The sequence below is a fragment of the Triturus cristatus genome, chromosome 3_2 (assembly GCF_964204655.1).
Source record: "Triturus cristatus chromosome 3_2, aTriCri1.1, whole genome shotgun sequence".
NCBI lineage: Eukaryota > Metazoa > Chordata > Amphibia > Caudata > Salamandridae > Triturus > Triturus cristatus.
The window spans coordinates 607,344,120-607,372,010 of NC_140584.1; the positions used below are offsets into that span (position 1 = coordinate 607,344,120).

At 46.4% G+C, this 27,891-nt stretch overlaps 1 protein-coding gene across 1 annotated transcript in view; it reads right to left on the reverse strand.

Moving 5' to 3' along the window:
* The window catches only part of HCRTR1 (hypocretin receptor 1), a 204,185-nt gene that overhangs the window by 122,841 nt on the left and 53,453 nt on the right, over nucleotides 1–27,891 (reverse strand). Inside the window, exons 2-4 of the mRNA XM_085646848.1 lie at nucleotides 19,028–19,362; nucleotides 10,443–10,621; nucleotides 372–615 (exon numbers count right to left, since the gene is read on the reverse strand). Of these exons, the coding sequence (XP_085502974.1) occupies nucleotides 372–615; nucleotides 10,443–10,621; nucleotides 19,028–19,247 (643 nt within the window). The 5' untranslated portion in view covers nucleotides 19,248–19,362. The remainder of the gene's footprint in view (nucleotides 1–371; nucleotides 616–10,442; nucleotides 10,622–19,027; nucleotides 19,363–27,891) is intronic.

The window sequence follows — 27,891 nt, forward strand, 5'->3', positions numbered from 1 at the left end:
TAGCCTTATCCCTTCTAGATATAACGGATGTATACATTAATTAGAGTATTGTGCAGATTATGCCATGGAATAGCTGGAAGGCTTCTCTGCAAGTGTAAGCTTGAAGGCTCTGCAGCGTGTGCCTTTGCAGGTACGGGACGATGTAGTCGTGCAGGGGTTAACACGGAGAGGTTGTGCTGGCTGTGTAGGTGAGGGGGACCTGCAACATATATCATTGTACTGTGTGAAGATCTGCAGGTTTTCCATTATACATGTGGCCTAGAGAGGTCCCTGCATTCTTTGCCAATGTAAAGCACCTTAAGATATTTACTCCTCCCAGGACATGGATCTTGCATTTGTTGCCAGTGTAAAGCACCTTCAGATAGTCTCACCTCCCCAGTGCTCATCACATACAGACAGGAGGCGGGTCTTGTTCTCCAGTTCCGGAATAATGCTGCTGCACTCCATCACCACAGCCTGAGGAACCATCATGGTGCAGGACATGGTCCAGATGATCACAATATTGGTTCTTGCCCGTCTGGCTGTGCTCTTAAACATTAGCGGGTGGCAAATGGCATACCACCGGTCCAGAGCGATGAAGCTGAGGGTCAGCACTGACACAGAAACAGACACAGTCTGATGGAACAAAACAAGGAGTTAATGAGGCTGAATGTCGTGTGGCTTCATCATACACGCTAGGGTATGTTTAAGAGGGTCAATGAGGACAGTTCTGAGGGTTTAGGAAGATGCCTCAGAATAAGATATTAAAAATTTCACTACACAAGAAATAACAGATTAAACGTTTTCAAGCATAGGTAGGATTCTAAGCAGATGGATTGGTGGATTTTGGAAAATCCTGAGTGAGAGCTCTACTGTTTGGTGAGCAGAAGGTCTTGGGTTCCAGGAGTGGACAACACCAGGGAAGAAAACTGAAAGTAGAGGTTTGGGTTCCATCCTGTAAGACAGAGAAGGTTAGGGCAGGGATCTCGAGGTGGATGCCAGGAATGATTATGTGAGAAGAAATAGCGGAGCCTTCATAAGGTTAATGTCAGGAATGAGAGAGGGTATAAAAGAATAGGAAGGAAATGTGTTGTCCAGAGATATCAATGAGAAGAGGTAAGAAGTATTAAAGATGTGGTGTGGCTGCTATAAAGAAGAAGGGGCAGAGTATCGGTGTAGGGGACAACATGAAGTAGGGAGAGTATGTATAAGATGACAGTGATATGTTAACTTTGTTGTGTAGGGCCCAGCTGTTGTAAATTCTAGGATAGAGGAGGGAGTAGTATATAAAAAATTTGGTATGGGAGATATGAGGAAGAGGAGAAAATGATATAGTAACATTGGTGCGTGAGATTTCAGGGAGAAGGAAACAGGCATCAGAGCAGAGATATCAGAGCATCAGAAAGGAGAAGAAAAGAAAAATGGAGGTATTTAACTAGAAAATACGGAGAAGAAGGCTTAAGGCATATGGTGGCCTTTCTGTGGCAGATGCCAGGGAGGAGGAGGAAATATATAAGGGTCCTTGTTGGAAGAGACCAGTGGGAAAAGTGAAGTGAAACTTATCCTTTGGGTGTGTGGCACCATGGAGAAGAGCAAAGAAATATTTGAAACATTGGGAATATCACTTTTGGGAGAGACACCAAGTGATTCGGAAGCTTTGGTGTGTAATATATCGCAGGAAGGAATTGGTGCAATGTCATAAGGTGGGGATTTTAGGAAGGAGGAGTTACAAACAGGAAGAAATTCAATTGTTTCTGTCTATAGGTCATAAAGCCTGAAAAGGGAAGGTGATTTCTGACCTTAGTTTTCTGAAATTTCAGAATTAAGGAGGAATGCCTATGGCATGGGCATGGGTGAGAGTGTATTGGTACGGGAGTCCTGAGGTGATAGATGGGATATTGGAAGCATGGTGTGAGAGTTAGCAGCAGGTAGGAGGATTGAAGGGATTTAACAGTCTTGGTTTGTGAGATGCTCGGGTGGGTGAGCGAAGAAAGATTATGGCCTTATTGGGGAAGATGCTGCTACTTCAAGTGAAACTTGTCACTTGTGACCTGGCTGCACAGTGCGTGAATCTATCAATGATAAATTTATAAAATGAAACAAAATCACAATGAATTTGTTAAACAATGTCAGCAGTAATCTATTTTAATTTGACCATTTCATCCACAATATGTCACTGCTGTACAATCATATATGTTCACATTTGTAAACAACAAATAAAAAAAAAAAACAGGGTAAAATGGCCAATTTCGCAATTGAAGTTATCATTTCCAAACATATGTGTGTTGTCCAATGCATTTAGGGATCTCTGTCCCTTCTTCAGGGACAACTGTAAACAGATATAAACAACGATAAGGAAGGAGGAAATATCACCAATCAAGTATATAGTTAAATTCAGGCATTGTGAGAATAAACCAATGCAAAAAATTCCCAGACAAAATAATTGCATGGATAAAGCTGAAAAGGTCTTGTGCAAATAGAAAAAGAGCTCCCCATGCCTTGGGAGAACAAATAATATAAAACCACCCGTGAATATTTAGTGACGTAACAGAGGCATTCCTGAGTGGAGTTGAGAAAGGTTTCCAAAGTGTTCCAACACTATGCGCATAATGCCTGAACTCGATGCGATGTCTTCAGTGAGTAGCCTGATGGGCTCCTGAAACACCCACAGCATGAATACATTACAATTCGTATCACCCTCCTCCTACGAAACGTAACCAACATGCCTTCTCCACAAACTCTATAAATAAAACCAACTATGAAACGTACGTAAAGAGGAAACTTATGTGCTGAATCCTGATTGAAGGGATATAGCAGTCTTGGTTTAGGAGATGCTCGGGGGATGAACAAAGAAAGATTATGGCCTTATTGTGGGAGATACCATGGAGGAGAACAAGACTATAGAGTATGGGAAATACCAGGTGGAGGAAGTGTAAGCAATATAGGGGCGCTGTTTCTGAAGGAGTTTGCACAGGATATGGGAAACTTGGTGCAGTAGGTAGCCAGAGGTTGGAAAGTAAGAGACTTGGTACTGTTGGTATGGGAGATACAATGGCGGTGGACTGGAGGGATTTCAAAGAGGAGAAGCAGAAGAATTTACATGTCTTGGTTTGGGGTCACCAAGGATGAGGGAAGGAATATAAGGATCTGGGGGTAATACAGTTGGTGGGATGTTGAAGCACTGGTCAGTAGGAATGGGTCACACATTATTGTAGTGCCAGGTAAAATGCAATGTTGCTCCCTGATGCTCTCCACAAGCCCTAAAAAAGTTTCTATCAAACCAGTTGCAGACATTTTCCGCCATCACTTGGTGGCGTGCTAAGGCTGCTTCGTGACTTTGCCTTATCAATCTACCAGAACTGTTTGTTGGGAAGATCTAGGGGGAACAGGGAGGAAAGGATATGTAGGTTATTGAGTCGTAGATATGCAGAAGGAAAGCGTGAGGTATAGAAACTCACGGTGGAGGTAAACGGGGTTGGGCAAGATCTGTTCGAGAATTTAGCGATAGTGGGGAAGCAGGGAACCTTGCCATTCGTAGTCCCCTCTTACCCAGAGTGCTTGGGAAAATTCGAGACATTTGGGATCATTTCCTGTTGACCGGTCCCAACTACGCTTCCCAGATTTGGTCGTAATGTGCCAGGAGCGCCTCTCAGGGCAACAACAAAGAGAAACCTAAAGCAGCTATTCATAATTTATGCATCTATCACTTGAAATTGTAAATATTGGTCGATATCCGTTTCGTTTAACACAATGATAGACTTTAAAAGACCATCTACTTATTATAAGTAGAAGCAGTTTCAGTTGTGTGTGTATCTGAATCCTAAAATCCCCTTTAATATAGGAGTAAAAATAGTAAAAATGCTATTTATGTTTGCCTATTTTGAACCGGAAGAGTAATATAGTTATTGTGTTGGAGTATGCAATTTGTTCTTAAAGAAACCTTTTGATGCATGTGTTCTTTGAGAGGGCCCAGGGGCATTCTAAAAATATTTCTATCTATTCTGTGGATGAGCCAGATACTGCAGGGAGCTAAAACCAGGCTCGGAAAAGTTCTGATGTGGCCGCCCTTTGAAAAACGGATAAAAGTGGAATGAAACTATAAACTTTTTCAACTGTTTCTTGACTTGTGGCTGACGATGTCTCGTGAACTTGTTCTCACAGATTGGTCTTTGTAAACTTCACACTCTTTTTTGAGATTCTGTTGGTTGTGCGGAGGCCGTTGCGGTTTCAGGTGTGATACAGCATGTTCTTTCTGCCTTTGGTTGGCCGAAGGTGCAAGATAGTTGGGCTGCAGTTGTTTCCGGGACTGCTTACTTTACTTCACTCTCCAGTGGTATCTGAGCTCCAGCAGTCAAGGTCTATCTAAGGGGAAGATGTGTGAAGTTTTGTATCCGGTACAATAAAGCACGATTGTAAATACAGCCATGGACGTCAGTGGCCAGTCACGGGTGTTACTTTGGAAAATGCTATGTCTGCACGCCTTTGCTTTTCACATAGATAAACAGAGCAGCTAAAAGGATTGATAACGACGCCAACGAGTAGTTTCTAGCATAATTGGTTAAACCATAAAGGAAACCGTTCTACAAACAAGGGTTACCGTCGGAGGCATTCATTCGTTCCTAAGGCTTTTCCTCTGTTTTCAAGTTAACTTTCACCACCAGAGGGCAGTGCTTCCAAGCGAACTTGTATGTAAAGCTGAGCGTTACTTCCACAAAGCCGTTGGGTTTGGGAGGCTCGAGCCCTGAATGGACAGTTGCCCGAACTGTGGGGTTTTCAGCACCATGGAGAACTCCCAAGGTGTCCTTCGCTGCCGAAGCCGGCTATTGAAGTAGTTTAGTGGGAGGCGTCGTGGGTGATGAAAATGTTTCTTGTTCTGTTTGTTATTTTCCTAAGAAAACCGATTTTCTTGGTCCTCTGATCACATAACCTTTGGGCGAGGTTGGTGAACTAACACTACAGGAGTAAATTAAATCCTTGCCGGTGGCCCAAAAAGGCCGCGGGGCATCACGCTGCGGAGGCTGCTCCCCGTAATTACATTTGAGGTTGCAGTTTAATGTCAGACTAGCTTGACAGAAGCACTTTCGTCTTAAAAGAATGTCGTTTTTTTCTCATTTGTGAAAAAAGTGAACAGCGCCAGTCTCCAAGCCCGGAGGGAGCATACACATGTTTACTACAAATTGCTTTCAGGAGCAACATGTGAGCTCGGATATGCAAAGAGAATAGATGCCTCAGTTCTCTCTAGTCTCAAAACTGGGAGAAAAAAAACATGGCTTCTTGCCCAGTACAAAACATGACTAAAAACACTGCGAACTACTTTAGACGCAGTTTTTTGTTTTCATAATGACAGCCTGTAAGTGCCTCATTGGGTGTTTGGGGAGCAGTAGCCAGGCGTCAAATCAGCGAACCTGTCCTACTAACTCCTCATTTCCCCACCTCCTTTAGGTGGGGGTTTTTCTAATTGGCTGTCAGTGAAGCCGGGCGTTATGGCGGTCTTCCCTATTTAGAGCTCGTCCTGCTGCAGATGTTCCCTGCCTTGGTCTGCAACGCAAGACATGGTGCACCCGGCAGGGATAATCAACAAAGAACCCTACATAGAGGGAGAGTCAACAAAGATCCATGAGTGGCGGGAGAAACATCTCCGCACGTCAGGCCCATTGTTTTGTTCTTTCTGACAAACGAACCTGCTCTTTTGGTATTTGCTTCTGTGAAACTCTGACAGAAAAACATGCAGATCATTAATTTCTGACAAAGGCGATGCCACCATGTTGGTTAAAACACTTGTAAAAAATGAGATGTCTCCTGCGGCAGAACCCTTCTCACCTTCATGAGTGGTCAGCTTCAGGGAGAGCATAGGGGGAGCCTTGTTCGCAGCTGCAGCCTCAGCATGCCGGCCCCTTTCCAGATGTATATGTGCACCAGACTTGTATAACTAGGTTGGGTTTTGAGTAACTCAATTTCTTTGATTAGTTTTGAACTGTTTCTGGGACGCCCCAGGCGTAATCCTCCGCAAGCGAGCAGTAAGCGATTGGAGCCTCTTTTTATCTTGAATAACCCTTGATGTTGGTGCCTGATAACGTCGGGTCCAGGATGTCTCAGAGGAGGGTCACTGTCCTCAGGGCTAGGGTCATGAGCTTCTGGAAAACACACTATACCCACATCTGTTTCTACTCAATTCCTCAGAGATAGCTGCTCCTTGGCCAGTTTGCCGTTAGGGTTAACTACCTCTGCCTCTATTCCCACTTCGTTTGGGTCATGTGTTCCAGTTTGGACATTTTAGTTAAAATTGTGAACTTTCATCCCGGTGCAAAGGGGTATGAGCACTACGCTCCAGGAGCTGTCCAGCAAAAGTTGCTACAGAGTACCCAGAACACACTCTGTGCATACTTCTGACAAGGGTAGTTGGCCCCACTTGACACCAGGCTGGTCAGAGCTGGTGTACTGTTGAAGGGAGACCCAGGGATGCACCCTTTCAGATGACGGCCATGTAGGCCACCAGCTCCCTCAGGTGCTGAGATGGGCGCCAAGGGTCGTTTTTGCAGAAGATGTGCCCACCAGAATTCACACCTTAAATGATCAGCTGCACTTTGTGCCTTTTAGATTTTGTGCAGGTTAGTTAGTCACTCTCAACCAAGGCTGGGTTGTTTACTCCTTGAAACACGCATCAGGTGTTCTTGAAAGCTCTGATACACTTTCCTCACCTGAAACTGCTTCACACCTCATCAGGCACATATGGCAGACTTGTCAGTGGACATGGGAAGAGCTTCAGCTTGATTCAATCAATCAAACAATCAATCGGGTTGGTGACGTGCAGCTACTCACCCGCAAGGGTCTCAAAGCGCTGGGAGGGACAAGGGGGGCGTCTCCGTTGAGTGATGGGGTCATCCGAAGAGCCAGGTCTTGAGGGCCTTCCTGAACAGGAGCAGTGTAGGGATTTGCCAGAGGTGGAGGGGGAGGTCGTTCCAAGTTTTGCCTGCGAGGTAGGAGAAGGACTTTCTTCCTGTTGTGGTCTTGTAGATGCGTGGGTGGTGGCCAGAGAGAGGTCAGCAGATCGAAGGTGCCTCTTGGGTGCATGGAAGGAGAGGTGGTTGTTTAGTTCTGTAGGTCCAATGTTGTGGAGGGCCTTGTATGCATGTGTGAAGAGCTTGAAGGTTATTCTTCTTTTGCTGAGGAGTCAGTGGAGATCTCAGAGGTGTTGGGTGATGTGGTTGCGATGGGGAATGTCTAGGATCAGTCTGGTTGCGGCGGTCTGGGTGGTCTGGAGTTTGCATAGTAGTTTCTTGTTGATTCTGGCATAGAGAGCGTTGCCGTAGTCCAGTCTGCTACTTATGAGGGCGTGCATGACCGTTTTTCTTGATTCAGATGGGATCCATCTGAAAGTTTTTCAGAGTATGGGGAGGGCGTTGAAGCAGGTCGAGGATACAGCATTGATCTGGCAGTTCATGGTGAGTGATGAGTCTAGTATTATGCCGTGGTTTTGTGCGTGGTCCGTCGGAGGAGGGTGGGTTTCCGAGGGTGAAGGGGGGGCACCAGGTGTCATCCCATGCAGATGGTGTGGAGCCAAGAATGAGGACTTCTGTTTTCTCGGAGCTGAGTTGCAGGCAGCACTCCTTCATCCAGGTGGCGACGGCTTTCATCCCTTCTTGGTAGTTGTGCTTGGTGATGTTGGGTTCTTTGGTGAGGGAAAGGATGAGCTGGGTGTCGTTAGCGTAGAAGATGATGTTGAGCCCATGGTTTCTGACGATGTTTGTGAGGGGGGCCATGTATTTGTTGAAGAGGGTGGGGCTGAGGGAGGATCCTTGGGGCACTCCACATCTGGTCTCCGTTGGTTTCTGGAGGTAGGGCAGAGATCTGACTCGCTGGGCTCTGCCAGCGGGGAAAGGGAAAATACACCACGCCTAGTGCACATTCCGTTCAGTATTTATACCGTCCTGGGTATCTGGACAGTAGTTCACCTTACAAAAGAAAGTGATACATGTTCAAAGTTTGAAACTCTCTGGCCACACAGCAAAAAGCATTTTTTCAGGCTTTGTCCATGGCTGTTTCGAAGGAATTTGATTGGCTTGAAGAATCCTCTATTCCAGCCACCTCACAAGCATCTGAAAATCGACACAATATGTGGGCTACAGATTCGTCCATTAGTCATTCAGGTGGGAAAGGGTCACATGCACAGGGCTGGCCACTGGTGGCGCGCCAAACCAGCTGTGGGCCTGAATCCCACTAACAGGGATCATAGATATAAATACAAGTATTTCAACACCCACCACAAGTGCAGGAGTGTAACAATGGCCCCTGATGCCACTGTGGCATAGGGGGACGCCCAGCCCCTCGGGGCGCCCCAACCCTTCAGGGGCTCCCCTATTCAGCCGTAGGCTAATGATTTTTAATCTGAGATATGGGAAACTCAGGTGCTCGACACTACAATCTACGGGGGGGGGGGTAATTTCGCATTTCACCACCGTCAATGTTGAAGAAACAAAAGCCTTGATATTGGGGATTGCTTGAAAGTTGTACAAGGAGGCTGGTAAGCTTCACCCTAGGGGCAGTAAAATGTAAAATGTCATTACCCCCAAAACTCTGAAAGACTTCTATCACCCAATCAATTCGTAACCAATCGGGGCGCGATTACTCTCTTGAGGACAAAGAATGGGGTACTTTCTGTACCCCACTAGCCAGCTGCAGCCACAGTCTGCACTGGTGAGCAATGAGCTGCCACTCCGAGTTCTCTAGGGCGAAGCGCCACAGAGGGACAAGACAGCCAGGAGCACAGGTAGTGAAAAACAAAACAACACAAGGTGGGACTATCTGGTGCCTGAAACCCCAGATGTTCAACCTTACAAGGACCTTACAGGTTGCTTCTTAAATTAGTCACCTGCTTGCATTTAAATCAAACTGTATCCAGCCTGTTTTCTTATGCGTGTCTTTCATGTATTTGTGAGAGGAAGTTTCACAAACTGGGTGCAAACAAAATGCACCTTGACGTTTTATATGAAGAACACTGAGGAAGTCGAGTTAATGCTAGTGCATGTTTGTCTAAACTGTATTATGTTGAAACAGGATGCTCCAAGTGCATCCCCAGGTGGCTTGTCCAGCCCATCTCTGTTGTAATATTTCTAAGGCCCGCCTTTGTCATACAAAGATTAGGGGCGGGCAGTACTCGATCCATGGCAGCAGATAACACTCGAATAGAGTCGAAGCAGCGGTGAAGGCCTTCAGTCCAACACATTTTGGGATCTGGGAACACCGGGCCTGCTCGATCCTTTTTCCAAACCTTATGTAACAGCCTTGTCAGGGCCCTGACACAAGAGCTGATTGCAGGCACAAGAGTAGGCCACAGTCCCGCCTGTAGGGAACTCCTCTCACGTTCATCTCACCCCCGCTGACCTCGGCATTACTACTGTGCAGTTTTTCCAAGTTTGTGCACTTTAGTGCATGAGGGGAAGGGATGACCGAGCCACCGTACCTCTCCTCGCCCTCCTGATGGCATTTAACCTACACGCCCATCTAAAGTCACACCGGTTGGCCAGTCTGACTGATTCTACCGGCTCAAGGTGGCATGCCTGGCAGAACCAGCAAAATGGAAATCCGTGGCGGAGACAACATTCTTGAGAATAGTTATAGGGCATAGGAAGGAGGCTACAGTAGGGGAAAACGGCCTCAAATGGATCCCCATCTAAAATCATATATATTGCTCTCTCAAGCGAAATGTAAAAGAAAATGCGCGCCGATTCCAGTCAACAAGCTCTAGCAACTGCCTCGGACTAGAGCAGTGTGGCAGGAACTCATTAAACAGGGAACTCGCCTCCAAACTTGTAGTTGGAGTGGCAAACTGTGTGAGGCCAGTCCAGGACACACACACCACTTTAGCATGCTCCGGATTATCATTACATAACCAGTTTTGTGTGCACCAAGATAAAACATTACCTGTTGTTAACAATTCATTGAGACATTTCTAACACCCCGAATATACACGCATATTATGTAGGAACAATTTGAAATGTTTTTCCTTTAACCTGCATGGTGATGTGAATTCTTTAAAGAAATACTCTAATATTTGCGTACTTGAAAAGTTGAGCTATGCTATAGTGTCTTCAGGAGCAGTGTCCTTGGAGGTGAAAGGAACTCAATATGTTTCAGTCACTCTTAGTAAATGTATTGTGTTTACAGACGGAGCAGGAAAGAGGTCAGTCGTCAAGCCTGTACATATTGCTTCAGTGTGTTCGTGTTTATTTAACGTTTACTAGGAAGAAACTAGTCAGTTTCCTAGGTTTTCCGTCTTTGTGTAGAGCGGGAAACCATTTTCAACCTGAGTTGTAGTCTCAGTGACCTGTGGCTGAGAGAGGACTCACAATACACATGCACAGACCCTGTCCTACTGCCCTTCTTGATGTGCTTGGACTCCACAGGAAGTCAACACTGTCCTACCTACTCATCCCATCACAGTGCCTCTCCGGAGAGCTTCTCACCTGCAGGTACGGGATCACTTTGCAGAGGGTGTGGCCGAACAGCCAGCTCTCGGTGATGTCCACCATCAGGCTCGCCGGCAGGCAGATGGCCGTCACCAGCACATCTGCCAGGGACAGGTTCACAATGAAGTAGTTGGTGACTGTCCTCATGTGATGGTTCCTCCAGACGGCCACGCAGACTGCAGAGAGAGGGAGAGGGTAGATGAACGAAGACCAGAAACGTGCAGGGAAAGTAGGGTGGATGAGCGATTCAAGAAGGATATAGGGAAAGGGAGAGGGAACAGAATATGTGTGAGTAAAATCACAAAATATTTAAGCACGCAGCACAAACGAAAAATAAACGTGCCAGAGAGAGAGGGGCTTCTCACCCTTCTTGTATGTTGATGGCCTCCAGTCCCACAGTCTGTAGAGCTGTCATTCAGAATAGAGAACTCCTTCATTCTATAATTGTGGCCGTTAATTAGCCCTTTCATTCTGAGATAGGGTTTGTAAGACAGTTTCATTAGACTGTACTGTTCTCAGGGTCAGTGAAATGGTCTCTTGGGTCTGTGGTGGTGTCCATTAGGACGTCTTCATCTTGTGTGCTGTGTTGAGGAGGATTCGAAAGTCAACTTTGATGTCTGAGAGGTGGTCCCTATAGTCAGTGGTGGTGTCTCCAAGACGCTTCCCTCAGTCTGTACAGTACACTGAGGTACCTGCAGTCTGTGCTGGTGGCAGGAAAAATGTCCTTCTCGGTCTATGCTGGGGCCTTTGAAATAGGACGTAATAGCTTCTTAGATCGTTGACTCCAGAGATAATGTGCTGGGTGTTGGAATGGGAATGTTCGCTATGTGGTAAACAACAATGCACCTCTGTCCCGAATGATTTGACTGCATGTGAAAGTGGGATCGTGACTTTTTGTTGGCCAAGCTGACATGGTAAGCCAGTGTGAGTGCTGAGGCATAGGACTGTGCACGGTGATTCCAAGACCCAGAACCTGACCTGTTACGTGACTTCGACAGATGTATCAAGGAGAGAGCACCAGGTTCTGCAGGAGAAGAAACTGTCCAGGAGAAGAGGCCTAGCCATGTTCCTGATGTGTCGAGCACCTACAAGAGCCGGCTAGCACCAGAGGCGTTATCAGTGGCAACCACAGCTCTGAAGGGTCAGCAGCCACCCTCCCTGCGTGGATCATGTGGTACACTGCATACAGCATCAATAACCCCAAGCAACCGTGTGCTGTCCAGTATCCCTGCAGGACGAGGAACCTATTCTGCCACTGCTGACATGATGTGCAGCCTGCAAGCATCAATAAGACTGCTGTCACAGCAAACCTTCCCAACCACCGGGCGGCTGCAACTACTGAAGATGAGCGACTTCCGCCAAGGCATCCCATGCTGTTTATTCCCAGCAGCAAGATCTGAAAGGTGAGGCCACTGCCTGTGATTCTGTGCACCATCAATCTCAGTGCTGCTGTGTCCCAGCAAACTGGTAACACTGGTTTGTACTCAAAAGACTGAGCGACACGGCGAGCTCTTTTGCTCAAGATCTGAACAAACTGATCTACGGGTTACCCAACATGGTAGTTGCTTGTGTAGCCTTATAGTGACCTCACAACTGTGTCTGATTCTGCCTGAGGCTTTTTATCTCTGCTCTCCTTAGGCACTGTTGTAGATATTGTGAGCACCACAGGAGTTGTGTTAGGTCACTGTTAATGATGTGAGGTCTGTCGTATCGTGCTATATCTCCTTAATTGTCCCCCTAAAACTCTAGATAAATCCCCTTTGCTGTGATATTAGAATACATCTCTATTTATGAAGACATGTACTGAGCTAGATAGTACATGACTTTATACATTGATTATTTGAGTTCTCGGCTCCAACCCACACTAGCTCCATGAGAAGCCTTTGACTGTTTGCCCTCGCTTCCCTGAGAGTTGAGTGTGGAAGGGCTGCACTGGCCCATTTTGCAGAGCCATAGTAGGACGGACCCTTGGACTCCGGAGGCAAATAACCCCAACCACAACGGTCGTGGCCCAGTAGCCATTGCCTGCCCTATGCCACAATGGGGTCTGACCAAGGTGTTCTGTTTGACTGGTGAAGTCTGCCGCAGGTAACAAGTGGAACCTGGATGCGAGTCAGAAGTATGCCTCCAGTTCTTTCCTAGAACAAAGATTGGCAAAGCCAAGAGGTGTCTCTCTAAGATCTATTGGCTTTGTCAATGGTTTATAGCCATGCTGTGCATCATGGCAAAATGAGAAAAATGAGAAAAAAAGCCTATGACACAGCTGTTTTTAAAAAAAAAAGTATATTCCCAAATCCAAGTTGAATAAGTAAATTAAAATTAAAAAATGCACAAAAGCATTTTTTTAAGTGTGGGTGAGAAGGACCAACACTGAAGGCATAGGTGGGGGCAAGCAACATGGAGGGGGCGAGTAGGGGATGCAGGCAATGTGGGCTGTGAGGAGGAGAAGAAACTGGCAACAGAAAGGGACAACCAAGATGGGGGAAAGCAACACAGAAGGCAGGGTTGTTTAAGTGTATTGTTAAGTTAGTTAACACCTTTATAAAGCATTTCTGATTAAAATCATTCCAGCATTGTTAATTCTTTTAGAAGAAAATTGATAGAACATAAAATACCTCTTAATAGTGAAAAATGAGCCACTAAGCACAAATAGTAGAACGTCAAGGGCTTACTGATGACATGACGTGAACCCCCAGGACCCCACGCTGATTAATTGAAGTCGAGTTAAAATACAATTAGAACCCTCGGTGTAGGTCAAGACAAGTTAAAGATACCATTGGAAATAGTGGGCAGCACATTAAAGATCGACTCTTGACTCAGTAGGAACAATTATAATCACAAGGACAGGGAAAGAGGTTCGTGTTTGCCTGGTTCTTATTCATGCTGGGGCTGCTCGTTGTTGTCCAGTTCAGGATGGGCACAGATTGGTCCCAAAATACACGAACGAGTGCATCATTCCAACGATAAATTAAAAAAAACAAGAGAACCGACGCAGCAACTCAGAAGCCCTAGGTGCTCTAAGTGTTACTATGTTTATTTTTGAGCAGGGGATCCAAATGCAAGATGCTACGCATAGCATGAATGTGGACACTTAATGTGCCCCAAAAGAGGATCTGATGGCTTGAGGGACTGCTGTGCTACACGATGGCCTGGCGGGCTCGAACTAGTGATTGCTATCTGTACATGATGCGACAGAAACAGTTTGCTGCCCATGGACGCCTTCAGATGTCCGACGACCGCTGCATCGTACAAGAACAGGGTTTAAAGCCCCCACTCTTGGTCGATGGTGGAGCAAGCAGGTTCCAGTCTGAGCGCAGCAGCCTTGAGAAATGTAGCCAAGTCATCCAGCCTGGATAACCTTTTTGCTGTGGTCACTGCAAGTTTTCTCAATGCAGAATGCCGGAGATGCTTTTCCCAAGCTCCTGTGAGCGGGAGGTCTTCTAACTTGACTTGAAGATGACATTTAATGGAAGATCTTGAACTCTCACGATCTTACCGCAGGAGGCCATTCACGGAGTCTGGCAGGGTGAGTCTGAGCCTGTGGCAGAAAGTTAGAAAGGCGCTGCTCCTGGTTCAAGACTGCTTTGCAAGATTAAACTCAAGCCTTACTTGTGCAGGTGATGCTCGCTTTGGCAGATGTAAATCGGCTTCAGGCCACGGAGACAGAAGAAACATAGAGAGGCTCAGGAGGAGAAGGAATATGACACAGACGGAGCGTGCAGGTGGGGGGAAGAAACTCGGAGTGCAGGAGTGGGGATGAGAAGCAAAGGGCGGACAGCATCGAGGAGCATGTGGAGGAGAAGGACACGGCAAGAAAGCAAAGGAGGCGGGGGGGGGGGGGGTGGGGAGCAACAGCAAGCATAACATGGAGGGGCCCTGGGAGAAATAAATGCATGGGCAACACAAAGTGCATGGGGAGATAAGTACACGAGGAAGGAAGCTGAAAAACACATGCACTGTCATGAAGTGCTTAACCTAAATGAAAAAATAGTACTTGAAAAGCAAACAGAGGGAGCATAGTAGCCCTCCAGTGAAAAATGATGGGAAGGAAACTAATCTATGAGAGGACAAACACAAGACTGACAAGCTGGAACACAAAAAAGCAGGCAATGGAGAGTGACAGGAGAGCCGACAAATGTTAAGCAATGGACAGGCTCCAAGCCCCTTTATGTTCGTGGTAAGCTCACAATATGTCTTTCACAAGCAGACATGCTGCGATGTCTGGTAGTCTCGACCTACAAATGATGTATCTGCTTATCCCAAAAGAGAGGGTGAAAAGAAGTGTGTTCTTTTATTAGAAGCCGAGCAGTGGACCCCTCCCCAGCCCACAACTTCCCTCCCACTAGCAAAGCTGTTACCATGTTTAATCAGTGCATGCTACCACAAGCAGTTGCATTATACAAGGTCTTTACCCGGTTGGTAGCATAGGCCTAGAAGAATGCTCCAGCACGCGGACTCCTTTGGCCTGTTTACCCTTTGATAGCTGTATTCAAACTTCAAAGGAGTATTAACATCTCCAGCACGGGTGAAAGGGGTTTCAAAGTCCAAGGTACATTGACAATTGACCCTCTTGTAGCAAAAGCCCATTTTTAGACTATTAGCTGCAATTAGATGCCCCATCGCCATCTTGAGGAGGTGTCATAAGGCATATGCCTAAAGTGACTTTATTGAAGCACCAACTCTGTATTTTCTATAATTGGCATAGAAATGCACTTTTGTACATTGATTTAAAAAATGCTAAAGAAACAAAAGCATGCACTTCTCAAACAACATTAAACATATTTTTATAATACTTATAGTGTGTTCCTAGTACAGGGCTTTTATCCTTAGTACATAACAGAACATTTGTATGTAATTATTATTGTTAAAACTAATGTAGAACACATTTCGGTGGACTTGGAAAGCTAGAAGGGTAAGCTGACCGTGCTGGAGTTTGAACCTGTAACCAGCACACTGATATCGGAGGTCAGTGCTTAACGCTCTGAGTCTTAATACAACCTGCATGCGTTATATAGCGCTCAGCTACTCCCAGAGGGTCCTGGCGCTTTTAGCAAAGCCTGACCAGTGGCCCTCCTGCCCTAACTATTAAATAGGATCGTTTTTAGGTCTCGACTAGCGAAGGCTGCGCTTGCGCAGTCTCGCTCGCGAGATTTAATGACTTGGAGAAGAGGGTCTTGAACCCGCCCCTCTTCTCCCCTCTTCTCCATTGGCTGGCCTCTTAAATGCTGGCCAGCCATTGGAGAAGAGGTTTGTCACTCCGAACAGGCCCAGTCCTTTTCGGATTCGGGGGCGTGTTTTTTCGTTGCTTTTAGCCCGGGCGTGTTTTTCTCTCCTCCAGCCAATGGCAAGAGGAGAGAAAAAGAAACACGCCCCCGAATCAGAAAACGCCGCTGCCTTTCTCCGAGGCATTTCTGCTTCGCCTCGGAGAAAGGCGGTGGTGTGCTCGTCCTCTCCCCCTGCTCTATATATAAACCTGCACTAATGAGCGCGCGTTTACCACCAACATCTGGGCAGCGCTGCGGCGATTAGCTGGAGGTATGCGGCAAGCACGCATGGGGGTATTTGAAGCGGGATGCAGCGTGGTTGGTCCAGACGGCGGACTTCCCGCCTCGCCGCGCCTAGAGCAGCGCTTTTCTCTTCAAGGTGCACGTGGCACTTCAGTTTATTTGTAGCGGCTTGAAGGTCGGTGCAGTCCTGTTCCAAGCAGCGCCTCCTTTCTGGTGAGGGCCACAGGTGGCGATGATGGCTCCCAGCGTGGGCAAGCATGGCGGTCTCAGTTGGCTGCAGAGCTCTCGCTCCAGGTAGAACAAAACCTTCGCCAAGCAACCTCAGTTTGTTTAGGGCACGTGTGAAGCTGCTATTGTTGGTCCCTCTGGGCTTCCTTCCGGCATTTACCACAAAAACACAAGAATATCGGCCAATAATGCCTAGATAAAGGGAGTACATGCAGTGCCCACTGGGGTGGCCAGGCTGTGAAACATGGCGGCATCGCCTCATTAGGGCCCCCCTTTGCTTGAACAGGGGGTGTTTCTTTACAGAACAGCAGAGCACCGGGGGACTTGATTACCCTGTTCTGGCGGGTCTGGTCGAGATCCCCTCAAGACTTCCCAGGGGCTCTTCACTGTCAGAGCAGGGAGACCCGCTGTGCCTCTAAGGGGTAGACCTTCTTCCTGGCTGTGTTGTAGGACACACTCTTGAAGAGAGTGAATGGTTATGCTACGGAAAAGGTTCCCTGACCCTCTGGGATGGTTGTTCAATAAGGCAGTACATTTTTTCATTAAAAAACAAACTTAACAAAAAACTTTTTTAAAAAGGCGCGAGTTAATGCGTGAATACGTGTGGCATGACAATCATAGCTTTCCAATTACTGGGAGCGTGCCCACCAAGTTCGCTCAGAGCAGGAATCTCGGAGACTACCCCAAATTACTGCTGTGCTGATATCGGGTGCGATGCATGTACTCAACCAACGCTCTACCTGCATTTCCACACAAGTAGAAAGCACTGACAACCGGAAGAGGAGGCGGGGCATACCTGCCAAACTTCTCCTGCCAGAGGAAGCTTTATTCGGGTTTCAAAACACTCGTTAGCACACTGAGAACTTTAGAACTTTGCTGCAACCCGACATAGCTATCTATAGTGCAGCAGGTTCAGTGGCACCAGGGTGCACTCCGCAGCGGGCTTGTTTGGGGCTTCTTTTGGCAGGAGGTGGGTCTAGTTGCCACGACAGGCCATGCTCCTCTGGGCATGCGCTGTTCCTCCCATCACACCCCTTGCGCTGAGGCTGGCTGCAGTGATTCCAGGATTTCTGCCGTCTGGAGCTTTTCAGCGTTCCGAGAGGGAAAACGACAACAGGAGGATTTGACGATGGCCAGGCTTGTTTTTTGGGAAGTTTGGAGAAAGTTTTGGGTCCCGGAATCTTGCGCCTGGACGGACCACGGAAGGGAGAATGCGGCCGACTAGGATTTGGGGGTGAGTACCGGGATCCGCCGCTGGTGTCATTTAACAAAAAAGACTCGGATTATAGGATGTTTTAAAGGCTGAACCTGGGAGTCCCTCTACCCTTTAAACGTATTTTAGAAATCTCTGTTTAGTAAATAACAGCCCTTTACATTGTCCCTCCGCAGGCTAAGAGGGTTGGAAGAACTTCAAACAAACAAATCTGAGCATTTGGCGTTATATGGTCTGTAAAGCTTGCGTGATCTGTCTTCACCAAAATGCATCACGATCTGCAACAAAATAATCACGTAACCCCTCCCCCCACACTCTGGGATTTTTGTATTCAAACTGTGCTTTTTTGTTAATTGCGTACCACCTTCATCATAGGGAGTCGCAAGGTTTTCTTTGGTTGTACTATTTGTTGCCATATTTTTGCAGTCGGTGTTGGTAGCGCTATTTTGAATGCTGTGTTAGTTATTGACTGTCTGTCGCCTATAATACAGAAACAGTGTTTCACTCACCCCTAATGTCTGTGTGTGTGTGGCTGTGTGTATGTGGCTCTGTGTATTTGTGTGGCTCTGTGTGTGTGGCTGTGTGTGTGTGTGGGTGTCTCTGTGTGTGTGTGGGAGGCTCTATGTGTGTGCCTCTGTGTGTGTGGCTCTGTGTGGGTGGCTTTTTGTAGGTGGCAATGCCAATAGCTCTAACTTAAACAATGCCGAGACAATTGCATTGTAAATGCTTGTTTATGATTTCTTAAAGCATCCTTCTTCAGTCATTGCTCTGAGCTGTAACAGCAGCAGGCTCCACAGGCCAGCGGCCAACACCGTAAAGGAAGAGCCCCCTCTACGGTGTTTTTTAAAGTGGGGGGGTTGTTAACAGCCCACCCTGACCTGAGCGCCCCATTCTCCCGGGCTTGTAAGGCTTGATCCAAGAAGAGCCCCTATTGTACAGGGTTTGATGTGCCTGGGTTTGAACATTATTCGCTTATGCACCGGAAACCAATGCAGTCTCTCGTGAAAAAGTGATACACATGAGTACTTAGGGAGTTTATACAACAGGCAAACCACCATGTTTGGCACTGCCTGTAGGCGCTGGGTTAGATATCCTGAAATACCCAGGTAAAGGACATTGGCATAATCCAGCCGTGATGGGATCAGAGCCCTAACCACTGTGACCTGTGCCTCCCATGGGAGCGTTACATGGATGATGAGCTGTCGTTTGATGACTGTAGGGTCAGTATGAAATTTGAGCGCCGCTTATGAAGCTGATTCAAGGGTAAAACAACGCCGACACCTGGATCTCTGTTTTCCTGCAACTAAGAATGAGGGGGCATATTATCAAGAACGGCGTTAAAATTATCGCCGCTTAAGCGGCGATAATGGGCTTGATAATATGCTCTTCTGAATTCAAATAGAAGCCCATGTTGACACCAGAACATGGGCTTCTATTGGAATTCTCCAGGGCATATTATCAAGCCCATTATCGCCGCTTAAGCAGTAGTTTCCTGCCGCTAAAGCGGCGATAATTTTAACACCGTTCTTGATAATATGCCCGAAGTTCGTATTCTTTGAGGTTTTGCGTCATCCTCCGCATGGAGGGTCAGATGGACAAACCTGATTGGACTTTGAGGGCTGTGCTCAACTTACCCAGCATGTTCCCCACAATTGCAATGAGGAAGACCACGATATACCCCACGATGAGCGCCCACTCGTACTGCTTGGGGTACAGATAGTCCTTCCAGAGGTACTGCAGAAACTCGTCATCGTAGTCCATGGTGAATGCTGGCCCGCGGGACCCGTTTAGAGGGGATCCTTCATTAGCTCTTGTCAGCCACGTGGGGGTGCTGTTTGCCTCAGGTAGATCCATTTGGGCATTGGCAGGCAGGGGCTCCCTGGCATGGTAGGTCTTCGGGTACTTGTGGAGATGCACCAGCAGAGACCCAAATGAGTCCGGCTCAGATCTCTTCCTGTTCACGTGGTGCCTAAAGAAGGAGTAAAGATCAGTGCAATGACAGTACTGTACAGCAACAATAACAAACATTGGCTAATGAATAACGTGCCAAAGCTTTGTTCATTGCCACATATCTGGAAAGTCTGAATTAAATGTGAAGTTTCTGTGAAGCACTTAGGACCAGATGTACGAAACACTGGTTGCAAATCACTAGTCAGAAACTGCGAGTAATATTTTTGTGACCGAAGTGGAATTTTGCGAACCGAACTATGTACAAATAGGTTTATTCGCAAAGTTCCAAATCGTAGTGGTTTGCAATCTGACTGACATCATCACTATTCACGAGGAAGCTTCCAAATTACAACTTGCTACAATTAATGGCCTTCACAGCGATGGTGGCCTGCTGGGGTCAGCAGATCACCATGTCTTTGATCGCTTTTTAAATATTTTTTTTATTGCAGACCAATTTATTTAAAGGAAACAGAGCTGCATTTAAAAATAGTCAGAAACCTTTCAAAAGCTCCCTGGACCACTGCCTACTCCTCAACAAACTTTTTGTACATTCCCTAAATGAAAGGGGTACCATCGGGACACATTCCCTTTTGCAAATGAGTTACCATTCCATTTTGGGAGTCGCTAAAACGTCAGTGTTCCATGCCTGCATTTCAGTTGCAAAAACTGATACATGCCATAACAATCACTATTTGGAAGAGATGCCCTAAGGACCGCCCTTTCCAACTGGTGATTCGCTGTGCCCTTCTAAACCCATTTTGTGCTTAGGTAACCTGTGATAGAATTACACAATCGGGTTATCACATTGCAGAAAGTATTTTTGCAGACGCTTGGACAATGAAGGTTGGGTGGGAGGGGCTGGGGGCAAGCACATAGACAACAGAGGCTGGCAGCAAGCACACGCGCAATGGAGGTGCGGGCAAGGGGGCTAGTGCAAGCACACGTACAACAGAGAGAGAAAGATGGAAGGGGTGGGGAGAGAATTACACGAGGGAGACAGCTGAAAAACACACACTCTCGCAGAATGCTTAACCAAAAGGAAAATGGTCCGTCTGAAAAATGAGCAGTGGAAGGGCACAATTAACACATCCAGGATCCATGGGACAAACATACGAAGAGGACAGAAGCCTACAGAAGCCGATGAATAGGAAGCAAGCAAATGAGAGTGACAATGAAGCCAACCAATTTTAAGCAGTGGGCGGCCTGTAAGGTAACAAAAGGTCTCACAAGGAGCCGCCTTAGGCAAGATCTACGTGCTTTTCACATCTGCCTCTATAGTCCTTGAACATATCAAAAACAGAAGGTGCAGCACTCGGAGTGTCTCTTTCAGAAAACCTTTGGACTGAGAAATGAAAGTCACCCACCTCAATCATGGGATTTTAATGAATTTTCCTTGCTGTACTGTAAGCAAGGACAATAGAAGTAATGGCTCTATTTACTATCTGGTCTGTATAAAGTAAAGAGGCCTGAGGTCTTTTCTGAGTCTCTACTTTCTGAAACTGTTGATCTAGCAAGACAATTGTCCTTGAGACAGGTCTTTTGGCTTTGAACTTGGAGGCTGATTGGTGTCCCTGGTTCTCAAGGATGCCTATTTTCATCTTCAAATTATCCCCACTCAGAGACATTACTTGCTGTTCACAGTGGGGTCCAAACTGTGCAGATTGCAGTTTTCCTGTTTGGACTGAAGACAATGCAATGCTTATTTATGAAGATACTGGTGTTCATGGCATGTATTTACATACTTGGTTGACCGGCTAGTGAATGCAGAGTTCCTGAAGGTGGTCCGAGATCATCTCCAATGGACGATGATTAATCCCAACAACCTGGGTTTTTCATCAATATCCAAAATTCGCACCTCACTTCCACACACAAGCCGACTTTTATTGGGTTGGTGTTTGATACAACAGCTATGAAGGCTTTCCCTCCTCGAGGATCGTGAAAATTCTGGCAACTATTCCAATGTGTCTGACTGAATCCCAGATCCAAGTTCAATTCTGCAGGTCTTGTGCCTACTAGGCAGATGGGGTATTAGACCCTCTGCTGGTGTCTGAGGGAGTGGTTGCAACACCAAAGAAACCTCTCTGCTCAGGTACATATCTTTAAGTCAGTGCATCACTTTCTCAACTAGTGAATTGATATATCCAACCATTTGATGGGCCACTCTTTCAGCTCCCATATGCTCACGCTTCGGTGGTCATGAATGCCTTCTCGCTGGGCTGAGACCCTCTTCCGAGTGACATGAAAGCATGGGGCCTGTAGTCCATGTTGAAGCAGTGCCTCAACTTAAATGTGCTCAAACTTTGTGTGGTCTAAGTTTACCTGAAGGTTTTATTTTCTACCTCGACCACTCCCACACAAAATGAACCTGCGCTCTCTGCATGCTAGTCAAGTTCTCCATCTCCGTCCCCAGATGCTTCAGCTTTGTGTGTCGAGATTGAGTTGTGCTAGCTGGAATCCTTTCCCTTCTGATCAGGTCACAAACATCATCTTGGCACCCAGGAAGCCTGCCACCAAATCTATCTATGCATGCATGAATCCTTTGTAATCTTGCCTATCCTACCTCCTGGGGTTTACATTGTTCCTTGCACAGGAAGGTCTGGTTTTGGCTCAGTTTAAATACTACTTAGTAGCTCTGTGTTCATGTGCCTTCCTAGTCAACCTTTCCTGTTGAAATCTCCTTTAATGGTGCAGTTTCTGAAAGGTTTGGTTTAATTGTTCCCATCAACTCCATTTATTAACAGTGGTATTTGAACCTTGTTTTGACGTTCATGCCATCATCGGAGTTGGAGCTAATGCATAGTTGCCCCTATTGGCTTCTTATTCTAAAAATAGTTCTGTTGATGTTCATTACCTATACTCACAGGGTTGGAAAACTACAGGCCTTTTCAGTTTGCTTAGCCTTCGTAATTTTCTACCTGGTTCTTCACACCTGGCCATATTTCACACCCAACAGGGTTGCAGCCTTTCATAAATCCTGTCAGTTTTCCATCTATAGTCCCTCCTTCACACCCCTCCAGAGGAGAAATAACAACACAGACCAGAGGATGTGTTCTACTACTTCCACCACATTCAGCTGGACATAGTGGACAATCAGCTCTTTGTGGACTTTGCGGGAGTCAAAAATGGTAACGTGATGACCAAATGCACCTTTTTGCATAGGACCAGTCCCTGTATCAAAACAGGGTATGCCATCCAAAGAAAGATCCTCCAGAAGTCATTTGGAAGCATTCCACCAGGGCCATGGCTGCTTCCAAAGCTGTTTTCAGGGACGTCTCAGTTTCTGACATCTGCCGGGCATCAACATGGTTGGCTGTGCATATTTTTGCAAAGCACTACTGCCTCACGTCTCAGGCACCCTGTGACACATAGTTTGCCTTTACTGTGTGGCATGATTTGCTATATTAGCCCAGCTCTACTAGGTTCCAGCTTTGGGACTCGTTCATAAGGTGAGGGACCTGTCGGAAGATGTAGCCATCAGATCAGAAGAACAAGTTGTTTACCTTTGGTAATGCTTTTTCTTATGGATACTCTTCGCAGGTTCCTCACCACCCTCCTGTCTTTCCGATCTGTGGTATGGTTTCTTCAATCTAAGACGATGCGACTTTAGTCATCTGCACACTAGTTTAATTGGTAATTTGGCTCTACTTCCGAGGGCATGGACAGATTAATGGAAGAAACTGCTATTAGGGTGCATGGGTGGCACTTGTATGTAAAATCATCACTTCCGTGGAAGAATTGCATCGATGCGGAGTCACGTCTTGCCACCTGTTGGCATGCAGGAGCTCTGCTTTGAAATGCCCAGATCCGGGGTGGCGCCTGGGGATATTCACAAGGTGAGGAATGTTTGGTTAGAGTGTGCACCAGAAAGAGCATTGCTGAAGATAAGTACATTGTTCATTTGAGACTTTACACTTGCCATCAAGGCACAAGGCAGAAGGAACATTGTCCTAGTTCTATAGTATGAATCCCTGCTCATAACTTTTCCCTATGTTCAAAGTGGGTTTAGACCCCACCTGGATTGATTTCAATTGTCCACTCTACAATGATGGTCACCAGTCGAATTACTAATGTCACAGTAAACACATTGTCATATATGTTATAGGTGTGCATACCCCCCCCCCCGCAGAAGCATCAGCAGTTCGTGCAATGCCAGTGAAGATAGAAAAATGTCCAACTCCCACTATTGATTCATATGATCCCCATGATTACGTGCTGTGACATGTCTTGACTTGAGGGTTGAATGTTCTATGCTTTACTAATTGTAAAGCCTGGGAAAAGCCTAGTATTATTGTAGTAATTTTACCCCATGTGACTTTCATTCAGGAGGACCTCAGTATGGAAAGATTGTCCGCATTTCTTTCCTCTGTGCATCATGGTATAATATTGGATGGTGGCCATCGTATGGAAACCAACAAACCTCTATTTATGCACTCTCTGCAGCCTAGGCAGCCCACTGCATACCATCCACAAGCCACAGTTAGCCTGTTGGTTTACAGGCCCTACCGCCATTTTTCTCCTCCTCTGTGTGTGAGTAGGCCGACACCCCATGCGCCTAAATCTACAGGACTAAAGGCATGCTCTTTCTTCTCTTTTCAGGCCGCACAATGCAATATTGCCGAATGGGACAACTGAGAGTATGCCTGTGCAGGGAATCTGTTTCCTGCTAGTGACCATTATTCTTCTGATAAGTTAGTCTGCTTTTCAACTCCTGTTCTCAAAACTCTATTGATAGAGGGCTAAAACATAGCTGGATTTCTGTTTTAAAAAAAAAATTATTTGAAAAATTAAGGAGCTTATGGGTGAGATCTCTAGTGTCTCCAAGTGTGCAGATAATCCAACCCCATGATAAAACTAAGGGTCTGCTCAAGGGCAGTCAACATATCATTAACTCTGGAGCTCTTCATGATGGTCTCCCTTTTGCAGATAAATGTGATAATTGATTGATAGTATCCTGTATTATCTCCTGCTATCAAAAGGATAACAATGTTTTGGTGAAATAAGCACCTAGTTTGTTGCATAGGTAAAACAGCCACAACTGCTCTTCTGAAGGATATATTGATTATAAATATTTTTGCCTTTGAAAATCAACCCCTACTGTAGCTGATCCATCCTCCCGCAACCTCCTATATACCTCCTGTCATCTCCCGCCCGTCCAGCAATTCCCAATAAATCAGGTTGGTCAACAAACAGTAAATCAAAGCCAATCTCAGTATAGGCCATGCATGGGTTGCCTCTGTAGTCGTTCCATTTTCCCTGTATCTTTGCCCATTTTTGGGAACATCCCATCCCTTCATACACCACTTTTTCAGCCATCATGCAGCAATCCATGACATTTTTCCAGTCTCTTAGTTGTGGTGGTGACTCTAGCCCCCACAGGCATGAAATGTTGCGCTTAGCTACGATCATCCCCAGGGTTACCCAAATTCGATCCATGACGGTCAAGCCCAATGTGTCCCGGATATTGAGGAGGCACCATTTGGCGTCAAGCTCCATACTCCCTCCACAAACATTATTCATACAATTGATCACAGCTGCCCAATACTGTTGCAGCATGGGGCAACTCCATATGGTGTGAAAGAATGTGCTTATCTGACCACAGCGTCTACAACATCGCTCATCAGCGGCTCTGCCCATTTTTACCAAAACGGTGAAACATTCCTTGTGTAGAATTTTGAGCTGCACTAGCCAGAGTCTGGACCTTAAGGCCACTTCCCTGGGAGAGGCCAGAGCCTCTTGCCATTCATAGTCAAGGTTTTCTAAGTCCCACCCCCACTGTGCACTCTAGTGAACCAGTGTGTCTGATAAATTAAGTATTTTTTGATAAGTGAATGAGATTGCTCTGCTGTGCATATAGGTTTCAAGTAGTCTGTCTTCAAGCGGAGAAGCTTCCGGGAGTATCTCACCTATTGGCTGTGCAGTCTGTAGCACATGTCATGGGGGAGAGGAGTTAGCCTAACGGCTAGGGCGGTTGACCTCAAATCTGGGGACCTGGGTTCGAGTCTCGGCAATGACGCTGAACATCCTGCGATTCTGGGCAAATCACTTAATCTCCCCGTGCCTGACCAAAATGAATGTGTCCTCATGTAATGCAACTGTTGCTATGTAAAGCACTCTGATACCCCATTCGGGTCAAGTTCACGCTATATAAAACTCTGTATAAAAAAATGTGCAGGAGGATAATACACTGCCTAGCTATCATCGCCACATTCCTAACAATGAAAAGTTAGAGCTGGGGTTCAGAGCACATGGAGTAGCATTGCTGACTGAAACCTTTCTATTGCCCTCTTATGGTAAGAGATGCAATGAAAAGAAGCAGTTTGCAGGGTCATTAAGCCTTACATAGAGGACGCACTACACTGTAATTTTTAGCCAGTTTAGGTCCTCAGTTCTGTTTAGGTCTGACTACAGACAGCTTTACCTCTCTGCTTGCGCTCCTGTCAATGACAACACAAACGTATAAAGAAGCAGGGCTTAATTTGGAAAAGAAGTAGTGCCGGTGCCCAAAGTTTTTCTCAGCTGTCCTTTGCCTCTGTCGAATGTTGGGGTAGCCAAATGGCTAGGAAGCATAGTCTCGATTCCACTTCATGCCTCCTTCACCCATCATCAGACACACCCTGCTACTATTGCAGGCCCTTTTCCATCCTTGCTTCCTTGCATTGTCACTGGTTTCCTAGCTTCCTCTTTCTTTTCCCTCTTTCTTCCTTCCTGTCTCCTGTCTAGATCTAAGTCTGATGATGGAAATAAAAAATGTGTGCTGGTCCCTAAAAAAAAAAAATCAGAGCTGGTGGCCCCACCTGCATCCACCACCTCAAATTAAGCACTTTGGGAATTGTGGTTCAGCCCGTTTCAAATATTGCTGCATTTGGGTTAGCCCCATTCAGTCGTTACATGACGAAAGTCTCATTGGCATTTTGCATCAGACCAAACGAGTAGTTCACTCTGGACACCCACTAGTTGATGTTCAGGTCCTAATTACAAGTTAGGACGCATTCCATGTGGAGATTCCCAGCAGCCCACAGCCGTAATTTCAATTACCGCTGGTGTCTATGCATGGAATTCCGCCTATTACAAGTTAACTCCCCCAGCCCCGGAATAGGGAATAACTGTGTGGACGTGGAATTAAAATGTGGAATTCAGCACATTCTGTGTGGTTTAACACACGCATTTACCACCTACTCACAGCAGGCGGTAAATGTGGGAGCGGGCTTTTGCGTGATGTCAAAGTGTAGGTACCAGTGAGGGTACAGGCAGTCAGGTGAAGGATACTTCTGGGGGTAATGCATTGTATGCCCCCCCCTTGCCAGATAAAAACATCGACGAGGACCGGGGGTGAGGCTTGGCTTCCGATGCACGCAAAATCTCATGTGATTTCACCAGCCAGAAATACCAGCTGGTAAAATCTGGTCTCGTCAGTGTTTCTTCACCCTGGAAACCTGGGTGCGGGAACACCAGGCCAGGCATGGTCAGGCAGAGCTGTAACTAGGGTGACCAACCCGTAAATTTCACAGAATCCATAATTTGGCTCGCACGTCAGTTGTCCATGATGATCCCTTTTACAGATGCCTTTTGTCGGTAATTTTGGGCTTTGGGGAGCAGCACTGTTCCCGTGTGAGTTTACTCAACTCCCAGATGGGGCCGCCTCGCACTCCTCCTCTGAGTACAAGAGCAGCCCCACCCCGCCCAGTGTCATTCTGTCTGCAGCTGATTGCCACATACAGAATGACAATGGGCCAGTCTGGGCTGGTAAAGCATGTGGTGGCCTCCTCCAGCCTCGGTCTAGGGCAGGGCATTCTGTCAGATGGAAGAAATGTATAAAACCGCCCATGCTGCGACGTGAGAATCCAGTTCATCAAAAGAAGGCGGTGAAAGAAGTTAAAAAGAAGGGGTTATAATTTTTTCACAGTCCCATCATTTTAGAACTGATGCATTCTTAATATTATATTCAACTTAGCCATGGTTGCTGCTTTTTTATTCTGTGCAACGAACAACCATTGACAAAGCCACTAGTTCTGGCTTCTTGTAGGTGAAGCGTTACTTGTTGTTTTATATATCTGGATGCAATGACAGAAGCAGCAAAATACCAGCCGGACGCGACACTATGCTAAGCACAGATTTTTAGCTTAATTGCTTTAAGCTAAGCCTTTAATTACATCGAACACCCCCTTTGGAGAGACCCCACAGTTTTGTCATCCCATTTAAAGCCCTGGACACAACACCATGTCACGGTCACCCCACGTCCTGGCACTGTGCATCATGCATGACTTCCAAGTTTTCAAAATGCCTATATACAGGGATATCTTGAACCCCTCCATTTGCTGTAGGAACTACAGCGAGGGTGGAGTTCCTGATGGGTCTCTTGTGTCAATTCTGCAGACGAAGGCTCAGCTCATAATTAATGTGAAAAGGTGGGTGAGTGAGTAAGTGAAGGGATGGCTGGATGGCTGGATGGATTAGTGAAATGGTGAATTAATGAATGAAAGGACGAATGGATGGATAATGAGAGAAAGGATGGATGAGTGAGTGGCAAGATGGATCAGAGAAAAGGCAA